This window comes from Pyrus communis, chromosome 10 (genome assembly GCF_041283825.1).
Source record: "Pyrus communis isolate YQ-2024b chromosome 10, ASM4128382v1, whole genome shotgun sequence".
NCBI classification, from domain to species: Eukaryota; Viridiplantae; Streptophyta; class Magnoliopsida; order Rosales; family Rosaceae; genus Pyrus; species Pyrus communis.
In genome coordinates this window covers 1,759,447-1,773,060 of record NC_142574.1, presented here as the reverse complement: position 1 = coordinate 1,773,060, position 13,614 = coordinate 1,759,447, and the positions used below count along the sequence as shown (strand labels likewise).

At 36.6% G+C, this 13,614-nt stretch overlaps 2 protein-coding genes across 2 annotated transcripts; both read right to left on the bottom strand.

Annotated features, from left to right (window-relative positions):
* Positions 1-945: 945 nt before the first annotated feature.
* On the bottom strand, positions 946-1,970 carry LOC137727339 (vacuolar iron transporter homolog 4-like). Its single transcript, XM_068466206.2, has one exon. The coding sequence runs from the start codon at positions 1,834-1,836 to the stop codon at positions 1,150-1,152; it is 687 nt and encodes a 228-aa protein (XP_068322307.1). The 5' UTR covers positions 1,837-1,970; the 3' UTR covers positions 946-1,149.
* A 10,163-nt stretch (positions 1,971-12,133) lies between these two features.
* On the bottom strand, positions 12,134-13,328 carry LOC137729133 (THO complex subunit 7A). Its single transcript, XM_068467976.2, has 2 exons — positions 12,519-13,328; positions 12,134-12,405 (listed from the first exon to the last, which is right to left on the bottom strand). The coding sequence occupies exons 1-2, from the start codon at positions 13,110-13,112 to the stop codon at positions 12,289-12,291; spliced, it is 711 nt and encodes a 236-aa protein (XP_068324077.1). The 5' UTR covers positions 13,113-13,328; the 3' UTR covers positions 12,134-12,288.
* Between the last annotated feature and the right edge of the window lie 286 nt (positions 13,329-13,614).

Genomic DNA, 13,614 nt, shown 5'->3' with positions numbered 1-13,614 from the left:
TCTTTTGATTTTGGGTGTGTCCTCTCACCATGAGATACAACTGAACATTGCATCAATATTTCTAATGGATATATCTGATACAAGAGGCGTAAAGGAATGCATATGTACGGGATGCATTATGTCCTTTAGCCAACAGAAATAAAAGTGCAGTGTTTCATATCAAAAGGTGTGATTATTGGGTCGAATCCCATCCCGTCAAACAGCTGCATATATATATATATATATATATGTATGTATGTTGTATATATATATATGTATGTATGTATATGTTACATTATATTATATTCTTAAAAAATTCAACAGGGGATTGGGAGATGAAGATGGAAGGTAGGCTGGGGAGTTGGTCAAAGACTCAAAGGTGAAGGGGTGGACTGCAAAAGTTGGTGAAGTGCGGGTGGGTCTATAGATATTTTTTTTTTTTTTAATTTTTTCTTTCCTAATTTTTTTTTTTTTTAATATTTCTAATCCAGGTAGCACTGAATTATTTAAGTGTAGGGCCCATAAACCTGCCACTCAGGCACTCTAAGGGAAAATCTAACAAAATTGTGATAGAGGAACAATGCTCCCCATTTTATCAAGTTTAGGGACCAAATTTAATGGATTGTTAGTTTAGGAACTAAAACTACAATTCAACCATAGTTCAGGGATCATTCCTCCAATTTACTCCTTATATTCTCAATGTTATAGAATTGTTTCAAACTGAAATTTTCGCTCACATACATGGAGCCAAATTAAGATGCTATCAATTAACTTATACTTAATACTTTTTTTTTAATATTAATAATGTATACAGATGTGATTTATTTACACCATCTTTATGTACATCTTTACTTTTTATCTTCTTTAAATTAAATAAATTAAAAATATGCGTTTCATTTCTTTAAGAAGTAAGGTGTACGAAATAGCCAGATGCATGAGAAGTAAAGTGTAAGTAATTACTTCTTATACTACTAATATGCATTTCATTACTTTAAGAAGTTACACCAAGAAAATTAGCAACTTAACTCACTCCCTATGCACATCTTGTCATCTTTCATATTACACAAAACCCAACAGTAAAAAAAAAAAAAAATAATAAGAACAGAAAAAAAAAAAAAAAAAACGAAAAATCTTGCAACACAATATTAATGGGCGTTAGATCAAAGGGTCTCACAGCCCACTTGAGCCAATCAACTTTGTTAACCCAAAGGTAATCGCCATGGCCATCCAACCTCCAACCAGAACCCTCATCACTGATCTCATAACTGGTGCCTTCCCCAACTTTGCTCCCAACAACCCAAACACCACCAAAGCCAAGCTCACAGCCGCGGCCACAACTCCCAACCTCACCTTGTACCCCCTTATAAACGACGCCGCTAGCAATGGAACCATTGCTCCCACTGAAAACGCCAGTGCTGATGCAGCTGCTGCTTGTAAAGGGTTGGGCAGGCTCTCCTTATCATCTCCATCTCCACCATCATCTTCTGCCACGTGAACTTCTTGGTTATTTTTCTTGTTCTGATTGTCTCTTTTCATTTGAGCCACCTCTATGTCCAGCTGGGAGTACACGGAGACAAACTCTCCAATGGCCATGCTACATGCTCCGGCTACTAGTCCGGCAAACCCGGTTAGTATCATGGCCTTAATGTCTTGTCTCACAGCTCCGACTCCCATCATCAATGACGCAGTTGAGATTAATCCGTCGTTGGCGCCTAGAACCGCAGCGCGGAGCCATTGGGAGCGTTTGGAGTAGTCAAACTCCGTTTTGTCTAGGGTTGTTTGGTGCTCGAGGTCGTTTGGGGTGATTATGATGGCACACTTGCCTTCAGCTAGGGAAGTCTGGCTGTTTGGAGCCATGGAAAAAGTAACGAGAAAAATGGAAAATGAGGAATTAGGGTTTATGTGTGTACTGTGGATTGAGGAAGAGAGTAGAGAGAAATTGAAGAAGTGTGGAGGACACACGCTCACAACAAGGGTATTTATGGAGGGAGAGGTTCAATCATGGAGGCAAAGGCGGGGTACACCAAATGGAACAAAGCAAAGTGTGTTTACCTAGTGCCATTGCTTTTTAAAAAAAAATATTTATATGAGATAACGCTATCATATTCTTTGCTTATTTAACATAGAATGTTATGAAAACGCTGATATCGAGTGTGTGTGACACACACACACATATATATATATATATATATATATATATTATGTATAAGATACCACTATCATATTCTTTACTTATTTTACATAGAATGTTATGAAAACACTGATATAGTCTGCAGGTTTAGGAATAAATAAAATAAGAAGATGAACAAAGAATTTGACTAATTGGTCTGGTGACTTACATTGCATACCGTAGTTTGGTTGTCAAATCCCGGTCCGGGGCGGACCACTTCCCGGGCCCGCTCCACCACCGTAGCACGATATTGTCCGCTTTGGGCTTACCATTCTCCCACGGTTTTGTTTAAGCAACTTCCCAGTGGGTCACCCATCATGGGATTGCTCTAGCCCCCTTCTCGCTTAACTTCGGAGTTCCTACGGAACCCGAAGCCAATGAGCTCCCAAAAGGCCTCGTGCTAGGTAGAGATGGGAATATACATTTAAGGATCACTTCCCTGGGCGATGTGGGATGTCATAATCCACCCCCCTTAGGGGCTCGACGTCCTCGTCGGCACACACGTGGTCAGGGTTAGGCTCTGATACCAAATTGTCACATCCCGGCTCGGGGCGGACCACTTCTCGGGCCTGCTCCACCACCGTAACACGATATTGTCCGCTTTGGGCTTACCATTCCCTCACGGTTTTGTTTTTGGGAACTCACGAGCAACTTCCAGTGGGTCACCCATCATGGGATTGCTCTAGCCCCCTTCTCGCTTAACTTCGGAGTTCCTACGGAACCCGAAGCTAATGAGCTCCCAAAAGGCCTCGTGCTAGGTAGAGATGAGAATATACATTTAAGGATCACTTCCCTGGACGATGTGGGATGTCACATTGGTACAATAAATTCATATATCCATTAATTCAATATTTAAAATAACGTCCTTTTTTTAAATTTTGTAGCCAAGGGGAACAAAAAAATTTAGAAAGAAAATATAATTTAAAAGCAGATGGGATGTAAAATACTTTGTCCTATAACACAAGTTATCCAGTATAATGCTTAAACTTTTGATGGTGCGCATCCTAGCTAGTAGATGTTTATCACCCTACATTTATATGAATGCATGCTCCATTCTTCGTAGCATGAAAAGAGAAAAGTACATATATGTTGGAGAATATGATTTCACATCCGTTTTATGACAAGATAATGTACAATTAAGTTGAAACAATATTGATGATTTTGTGGTGTACCTATTTTTTTTGTAAAATGTACCAATTTTTTTAACACTATGGATACATTTTTTTTGCCATTTATTATTCCTTATTTTTACATAGTTTTTATCCATTTATTAAATCAAAATGTTTGAATTTTTTTATTGTAACCGTTTCTAATAGTATTATAATGAGGGATTTTAAATTTATAGGATTATAAATCTCATAAAATATCAAACAATTAATGTCAAAACTATAAAACTATAAATATTAGTAGTAATATAATGAGGTGTACAAAGTCAAGGGACTTTGATCAAACTTTGAATACTATTAATGTTTTAATCAAAGAATGTTAAAGATTGGGAACTACATTCAAAGTATCCCTTATTAATACAATATATACTCCAAAAAGAAAATAAGATGATAAGCACAATTGTAATAATTAGATCGACTTATAACATGGATGATTGCATACTATTGAAAGCAAATAAAATTAAGATTAATTACTATACATGCATGCATGCATGATCTTGAAGCTTGATCTCGACCAACTTGCCTCCGACCCAATTGTACGAATAAGCTTCAAATTAATATCTGAGCTTAATAAGGAAAATTGGTGATTAGAGCTAACAGTAGAACGTAATCAGCATACCGAGAGAGATTAGTGACGAGGAAGAAGAATAGTACAAAGAACAAACAACTTTATGAACATCAAATTTAAGAGGAAACGTAAGACTTCCAAAGCAGTTACACCGGAAACAAGTCCATAAGCAAAACGTGACACTATCAAACAAAGACAAAAAGATGCAACACAAATCCTGCGTAACCTTTTTTTAACAAATATGAAAACGGAAGCAATAATTCAAGGCTTTCCCTTTCCTTTGTATCTTTTTCTACTTCTTTCGGTTGTGCTACATTTATTTATTTATTTTGGTTAGGTAGCTTCTTTTGGTGTAACTTTGCACGTCCATGGCGTGCATAAGCACAACTACGTATACCTTCTAGTAAGTAGTAATTGACTCTGATTGGTTTTGAAGTATAGCTAGCCAGACCTAAAATTCCGAAGACATCAAATATTTGGTAGGATTTGCATATGTAAGCTCATAAATAGATGCTGCAGTGCCAACAAGAAAAAAGAAGCTCCAATCTGTAACTAAATATGTTTGGACACGCGTATGAAGCAAATGAATGTGAACTAAAGTGTAATGTCTTCAAAGTAAACTGTTTGAAAGATTTGATATGATAATCGATCATGAATCTCCTTTGAGCTGCCATACGGATGCCAAAGTAATCGGAATCATCAAGGTGCAAGTTCTCTATCAATCCTTTTAAGTGGGAATTCTTTGAATCAATTATTTAGTACTATTTCTGTTCATGACGTTGCTAGCTGTAACTCTTGGGGCCGGTTTTCAGCTTAAATACCAAGTACGAGGGTTTGGACCTTCGTATATCTTTTACATCAAAACCTACTAAATTTTGATAAATATAAACCTACTAAATAGATCAACAATGGATTGCTGAGCAAGAAAGCACCGAGTGTGGAAAAGAAAGAGTGGGGATTAGATAACATAACAAAAAGGAAGGGAGTGTGCATTCCATGCGAATGCCACCACCATCTTGATTTTATATTCACTAAAAAAAACGAATTAGGGTTTCCTTATCCCATCCCCCTTTCTTTTTCAGCGTCCAACACACTCCCACTCAAATCACTAATTGGTTTTTTATGCCCTCTAATTGGAGCAATAAATTAAAAATAACTTTTGTGCACGACTAAATGTCTGGCAGATGGAATGTGTTTGTCGTGTTCGTATTATTTTTGTATCATACCTGTTATCTTTATGGGTCGTGTTGTGTCAAACTCGTTTTCTTAATAGGTGACCCAATAATGATCTGATTCGTTAACGAGTCGTGTCGTTTCATGTCAGGTTAACGAGTCATATAAGAAATTGTCATGTCTAACGTCTAGAAACTAACAAACGATATCTTATCGGACACTTAACGGGTAACCCGATAACGACCTGATTCGTTAAAGGCCCAATAATAACCCGACTCGTTAATGAATTGACCTGAAGCTTGTTGTTTTCATAACGTTTCATGTCCGATTAATGGGTTGTGCAAGCAATTGGCAGCCATAAGCTAAACATACCAAATAAACTTTCGAAAATATGTGCATATTATTTCAATTTTGTTAGTGGACCACCCAATTGTTTTGTGTACTTGAAGCCAAAATCTCCCCGATGGCCAAGCTACAACTTTGGATATTATGTTGCAGAAAAGTATGGTTTCCAAAGAATGGGTGGATCAGATGAAGATATTTTTTTTTTCCTTTCAAAAATTGACATTTCAAATCCTGTGTTGTTTGATATATGAATAGATTTTGGGTCAGTTTGGGATTATTGTGCTTTTTAAAATAATTATTTCTGTTGTAATTTAAGAATAATCAGTTGCAAAATAAAGCAATTAAGCGTATGAAAAATTGTATTTTTAAAGGTATGGTGAGTATGAAAAGTAGTTTAAAAGCGTTTGGTAAATTTTAATGGAAAAGTAATATAATTGTATATAATGAAAAAAAAGGACATGATAGTGTGGGCGATGACGATAACAACGGTAGCGAGGGAAGTGGTTGTGGTGTTGCCAATAAAAGGGGTGCAGTCGTTGGGCTGCATAGGTAACAATGGTGGTAGCGGCAGTGACAACAAATGATGGTGGCGGTTGTGGTGGCAGTGATGACAATTGGGATTATGGGGATGGGGATGGTGGTGGTGGTGGTGGCGGCAACGATGGTAGTGGTAATTGTGGTTGTGGTGGAAGTGGTGGCATGATTGTGGTGTGTTCGTGATGGCAACAATGGTGGTGGTAATGACAATGGTGGTGTAAGAGGATAGCGTTTGTAGTATAAATAAAATGTGTCTAAAAGGATAAATAATGTCATTTTGAAAAATTAATGAGCGTGTTACAGGAATTAAAAATATTCATTAAAGACTCAACTCCGCTTATTTTTAAAATAACTTTTAAATGTAACCTACATCCTGCTTTAAAAAGCTGTTGTCTAGGGGTTCACACCATCAACATTACTGATATTGTTCTCAACTTAATAACATATTACAAAAGTCCGTTGTGATATTAGTAGTGAACCTCTCACATTTAAAATGTATATGTTTTGTATCCGTTGTGGACTATTCTCCAGCAATGAAGTCATTTACATTCACTATCACTACTAGAAACCTTTAAGCCTCATTTATTGTCTAGATTTAATTTGAATATGATAACTCACTATATTTAGTGAATGCTGAATAAAAAAGGATAATGTTTGCATCCCCCTTGGGAGAATAAGCAATTCTGGAAAGGCTTTAGGTGTGTTGGCTGGTTGCTTGGGTGTCTTAATGAGTGTTGAGTGTTAGCTTGACTTCATAACTCCATGCACAAAATTATGTGTATGGTAATTCATCAATTAGACAAAAGCCACTTCGGTTCGGCCTGTATGTGGATCATAATACCATTATCATATGCACTTGTCATATTGTATGATGTAGTAATATATATTATATATCCACTCATGGTAAAATCTGGTGGGATGCACACCAAAATTTCTCCTAAACCTCTTTGAGAGTTACATGCAAGGGTCGCGCACTACGCTCTAATAATTTCTTCCGTTTTAGGTGCATTATCGTAGTATTAGTGGTTCGTGTGGTGCCCGATTTGAATATCGGTTGACTGAATTGGTGTTGCATGTGGAACACGTAACGGTGGATTGAGATAGCATATATGCAATATATGTTGGCCGAAAAGAAAGCCAACCCAAGTCTTTTCGTATTTTTAGGGTAGTGATATCTACACATTATATTTACTCTCACATATCATTCTTAATTTTCGATCATCGGATCAAATGAATCGAAGAAGATTAATGACAAAAAATTAATAAGATTATGTAGGAGGTAAAACTGAGTGTGTAAATAACACTTTCTTTTTGTTTTTGCCCCAATTATGTCCCCAATTATGTACTGTGTGAGTTTTCTGTACGGGGTGGGGATGTACGTTTGCTTCGACATAGAACTACTGTGATGGTGCGTGGTGTTTGTTGGATTGGCCCTGACATATCCATATCAAGTTGAGTTGGATTCCATTGGAATACACGTAGATAGGGAGGAGGGGAGGAGAGAGGAGTGTTTTCGTGTCGTAAACCTTTAAATTAATTATTATGGTCCATGGTGCTAACCACATTGAAGAAGTAACAATCACAAAAACCAGGAGATGGAAGTTTTACAGATAGAAGAGAAATGTGAGAGAAGAATTAGAGAGCGAGTTTAGAGAGAGAAATGAGATTTGTACATTGATTTAAAAGAAAATACATGGGATTCCGTAATTTTTTTACACTTCGGGTATATTTACACTAAAGAGGGAAAGTTAATAAATTTATGTCAAACTCACTATTCACGATATTCAAGTTTAAAATATTTTATTTATAAGTAAAGACGAATATTACTAAATTAATAATTTACTAAATAAAGAGAAGGATAATTGTTAGCAAAATCATATTCATATTTTATCTTTCACCTGCAAAGGACCCTTACATAGAAAACTATATTATTCATGCGAACGTTTTTACCGATTTCATACCCATAAATACTATACACGTCGCTAAAATATGTACGTAAAATTACTATTCGCATTAATAATATTGCTGCCCACCAGGTAAACCTATTAGCTCTTAACAACTTAAACGTTGTGACAGAGGAAGTAATCATGAGTGAGTCATGGAGTTAAACAAGCTTTTCCTAATACAATGATATTGGGGCTGGGCATAGTTTGTATACAATTGAATCTTAGACTTCATACTTATATATGAATTATAATACTACTAAATTTAGCATAAAATTAAAACAAGATTTCTAACTATATATATACAAGCCATAATAACCCTGTATATGGTCCAATATTTTAATAGATAAGGTGAATTTCTACCCATGCATTTTGGGTTCGAAATCCTCTCTCTTAACAGTTTCGAACCCTCCCCTTAAAATATAAAAAAACTTAAAAGAGAAAGCCTTAACCCAGAATTGTACATTGTTTTCAACGCTTTGTCGATGCCCTTCATATAAACTCAATTCTATAATCTAGGTTTTGCATGCACTCAAAGTTCGAATCTCCATCACCATAGCGATAGTGTAGACGGTAGAGAGCTTGAAATGAATATCACTAGTCGTAGTGTCTATGCACATTGCACAATAATTAATTATCGACGAGGGTATATGTGGAGTAAAAAATAATCAAGAAAATTATGAAGACAACACGTGTACTTATGGGTGTAAAAGGACAATATTACCTTCGAGGCACACCGGGATTTTTACGCGCAAGCAGTGGGCAATCATCCCTCAATCAAGTCAAAAGTGCACAAAATAGGTATTTATTCAAAACCTATTTCATCCATCCTCATCAAATCTTCTCCACAAGGTAACCCCCAAATCATTCATTTCTAATTATATTAATTAGCTAATTAAATGATTTATTACCCACTTAATTTATTAATTAGCTAACAAATTATGAATCACACCAAAAAAAACCATCTAAGTGGCCAGTCCCCATCCTCCCAAAGGGACCAGCCATACCCCTATAAATACTACCTCACTTTCTCTAAAACTCAATTCCAATTCTTTTGCAAAATTCTCCAAATTTCTCTAAACACTTTTCCCTCAAATTCTAACTTTGGCATCGAAAGTTCTTCGGCCAAAGCCCCTCCCCCCAAAAAATTCATCGTGGGCGAGTGAGGCTCTTGGCCTTGACCTAAAGTGTTAATTGTTTTGTAGGTGCATTTTCGTCCAAGAAGAAGGAGGCGAAAATTTGCATCCACAGTATAGTCAAAGTTGCTCAAGAGACATAGCTTGACATCGAACAACTGATTGCTTTCTCATGATCAGGTTCTTTAAACATATTTTGCATTGCAGACTTAGGCTTCGCCACTAGACTCCGATACATTTCTCGAATTCCAGATCATACTGGAAGCCGTGGAACTCCAACTTCAATCCCAATTAGGATGTTAAAGTTGTTGAAGATGCTGTAATGCAGCAACGCTTCATGGAATTGCACTACCAGTAACTTGGCTTAACGGACCCGTTAGTGATAGAATTGTCAAATTCATTTACCTTGCAAAAACTTAACGTCTACTATAACTATCTGAATGGCACACGCTCTACAAATAATGGAAAGCTTTCCAAATTTATGCTTGAAGAAAACATGGAGACATGCATATTAATTTTCAATTTCTAGACAATAGTGAAGCCAAAAATTATTTGGTAGGTGGGCTAAGCTAGAATTATTACCACGAAATCAAATGCTTAATTTTTTATTTTTTTTATTACCAACATAAAGTTGTATACTAATAGTAATAAACCTAAAAGTAATATTTTCAAGTAAAGAAATTATAACTCTGCATAACTCAGGTTTCAACTAGATATAACAAAGAAATAATTTAAATTTGCAATTTGCAATAAAAAAAAAACAAAAAAAAAAACATTGGATCTAACAAATTAAACAATAATAACACAATTGTATATGATAAATTATATCTAACAAATTTCGAGGACGAATTTTTTAAATTCAAACAATAAACAAATAAACAAAATAAAAAATTAATAACAAAGTGGTAAAAAAAAACTTTACAATTGATGAGAAAATCAGTAGACTTTGACGCGTGCAGACTTCAGAGCTACCGTGCCTTCGAAATAGCCGAAAAGCGTGCTAGGAACGTGTAAGTAGTTGTGAAACTGAATAAAACAATAAAATAATGAAAACTAATAACTACTTACTCCTAGAAAATCTAAAACCGTTTGGATTTGAATAGAATAAAATATTAAAATATTAAAAGTTGATTATTATTTCTAGAATCTAAGAATCGTATGGACTTTGAATTGATTAAAATAATGTTAATAATTATATTTTATTCTTTAACAGACTTGTGTGTGTACATATTGGGTGATTATAACAATTAAAAATAATAAAAAAAAACCCCAAACAATTAATATCTTTAAGCTTAAAAAACTAAAACTCTTCCTATGCCAGAGCCTATCTTAGCCTTGTTAAAAGCTCCGTCGTTGTTCCTAGAATCAATGTTTATGATCAGGATGCCAACGAAGGTTGATTAAGTTGATAATGATCGTTCTCTTCGCTAGATCAAGGCATAGATTCGAGTTCTGCTCTTTTTGTCATGCGATTTGTAAAAACCAAACAAGGGATTAAGTCTCCATCTATAAATCCTCAAAAGAGATTTGTGGTATGCCTGCCCTTGGAATGAGGTAGCCTCCCCTGCTCCTGAACTTTTTGAAATCAAAATATGTATGTCCAGGATGAATAGAAGGTTTAGGATCTAGATTGTACTTTATGGGCACGTTTGATACACAAGATTGATTAGGCTCGGACTAACTGTAGGTAATTACTTGAATTGATTTGGTTTGGACTTGGGCTTGTCCCATGTTTGGTGTAACTTTGGTTTAGGAGGATAGTGCCAACTAAGTCATATTGAGAACGTCAGTCCCAAAATACAGAGAAACATCAAATCTATCAACTCCACCAACTCAAATTCAAACTCGAATGGAACCGAAACAAATCTCAGAAGAAAAATACAAGCAGCATCAGTCCATAGACGGAGAAGTGGCAGGAGAGTATAGACGCTAAACCACCTGAGAATATAGACGCTAAACCATGTTTGGTCCGGCCTACTATTGGTGTTACACAGCACACACCAATCCCATTCCAAGTCCGGTCGATCAAACACATCCTAATTTGGTAAATTGAAACTAAACCACGTATATGGACGAGGCATCGTATAATCTCCTTCAACCTTGGCAATTACTAGATATATCACAATCGAAGGCATACGAGTATACAACAAATTCGAATCAAACTAAAACAAAGAAAACTTCGCTCATTTCTGCCTTCTGTGTCGTCAATATAGCAATCCACCTCAACCTGAACGAATAGAACAATCGAAGGCATACGAGTATACAACAAATTCGAATAAAAGTCTTAACGTCACTTACTGAAACTCTGTATATATACACTGTACAAAAACCATAAAAAAATTAAACATAAAAAAATGTACAAGAACATAAACAAACCCAAACCTAAAACTGACCGCAATTCTCTGCTTGCCTAGCTGCCTATGTCTCAACTCCCAAGCCAAAACACAAAATCTGCATCTTTCCCTTCCGATAACGCATCCACTTTCTATCAGCGTCTATACCCATCTATGAAAATGTGGGACTGAATGCAATAACTTTCCAGAAACTTCACTGGAAAATTGAAATATATGTGTAACATGTACTTTACTCACTCAATGGAGATGAAAACGATAAGGAAATCTACAAGGAGTGATCTATTATTTAACATAACATTTAGTTGTCCCCCTACCCTGTTCTGGAAGATCAGTAGTTGAATCTATCACTTTCTAAAGCCAATACAAATACAAGTCATTAATATAAAAGAAAATTCTCTTACAAATGTTGATATATGTGATAACAAATCATATCCGTCCTTTGGCATTGCAAGAGGAATAGCAAATAGTAAAAACTTTGTAATGTATTTTCAATCGAGCAAAGCCAAAAAAGTCAGATTACATGGAACTTGAAAGGCAGAAGCATTTTGTTTATGGTATGCATTTATCTGATATTAAACTGTATAGATAGTATTACACTACTAAAGGGGTAAACTCAAATGCAATGACATCAATGTATCGAACCATAAGGTTTATACGATCAACTACTTAAAAAATAATCTAGGAAAGAGTTATGAGCCTATGGCGATTCTCTTCTCATCAAGTAGACCTGGTAATTCATATATGCAAGGAGAATCGTACAAATGCACAACCATAAAATTTTATAAAATTGCTAGCATCCTGCAACTACAGAGCAATACACTTATACTCTCTTGAGAGCCCCGTTTCTGAAAATCAAGAGAGACCAATGCATAACTCGCAATCTTACAACTTGGAAACTGTGAAATGAACTGCATACTCTAATCAACATGCATTGGTTCTGAGCCCCCAGTTGCATCCTCCATTCCATTTTTCTGCTCTTTCTCCTCAATCAAACTCCTCTGCTCTTCCTCTATGGTATTCTGCAGCTCATCCACCTGCCAAAACATACAACAAAACCCGAAAATTACAATACTTTCACAGAGGGTTCTACTACTTAATGCATACAGCATATAACCCAAAATTAGGGAATTCAATATAGCTCACATACCACATGCAGGAGCAGAGCAAACTGCTTCTTCCTCAGCTCCAGCGTCCGCGAACTCGCGGTGTTCTCCGCATCCAATGCCGCAATCTCCTTCTCCAAATCTGATATGATCTTGAGCGTCTCCGATCGCGGCGGCTGCGTAGCAATCAATTTCCTGATCGACTCACACTCCTCCTTGTGCCTTCTTTCGATCTTACTCTCCTCGAGTTGCTTCTTGAGCATCTCAATGTCGGTCTTCGCCTGCACAATCTGCCGGTTAATCTCCTCCCTCAGCTCGTCAAAATTGTGCTTCTCCCGGAGATTCGCATCCACGACGGCTTTGCTCTTGAGGAGCGGAATCTCGAACGTGTTGAGCTCCTGGAGGAAAGCCTTGGCGAGCTTGTCGCAGTCGGCGAAGTTGTCATCGTTCTTGTCGAGCTCGACGAACAGGGACGTGAACTTCTTCTGGAGCTTCTTCAATGGCGGTTCGCCTCTCGTGGTGGTGGTCCGAGTGAGAAGTCTGTGTTTGATGATGACGTCATCTTCGAGTGGCCCGAACGCATAGTTCGCCGCCACGGCCTCTCCTCGCCCTGAAACTTTTCTTCCTTTCGGCAGCATCGGAACTGACCGGAGATTTTGAGTCCGGCGGAAATTCGATTTCGAATTTGACAAACCCTAATCTAGTGTCCAGAAAGAAAACCTCCGTTCACAGCGGAGGATTCAGTATGTGGAATCCAACGGCAAAGGGAGAAGTTTATTGTGTTTGCTCGAGGTTGATTGGACGGTCAGATGTGCTTCACGGGAGACCACTGCTACACCGGACCCGGAATGTTCAAATTTGGGCATTTTGTCAATTGGGCTTTTATATAATGAAACAAATCACGATTCACACGTAAAACGAAAGGGATGTGATATCCGCATCTATCTTTTTATTTATCACACGTATTTTTAATTTTCGATCATCAGATTAGATTAATTAAAAAAATTAAATGATACAAATTAAAAAACGATATGTGGAACCCAAAGCAAAATTATAAGACTATATTTTAAATGGCGATAAAATTTTGATTTTAAGAAGAGATGAAATATATTTATGTGGTACGTGACGGTATAGCTATTT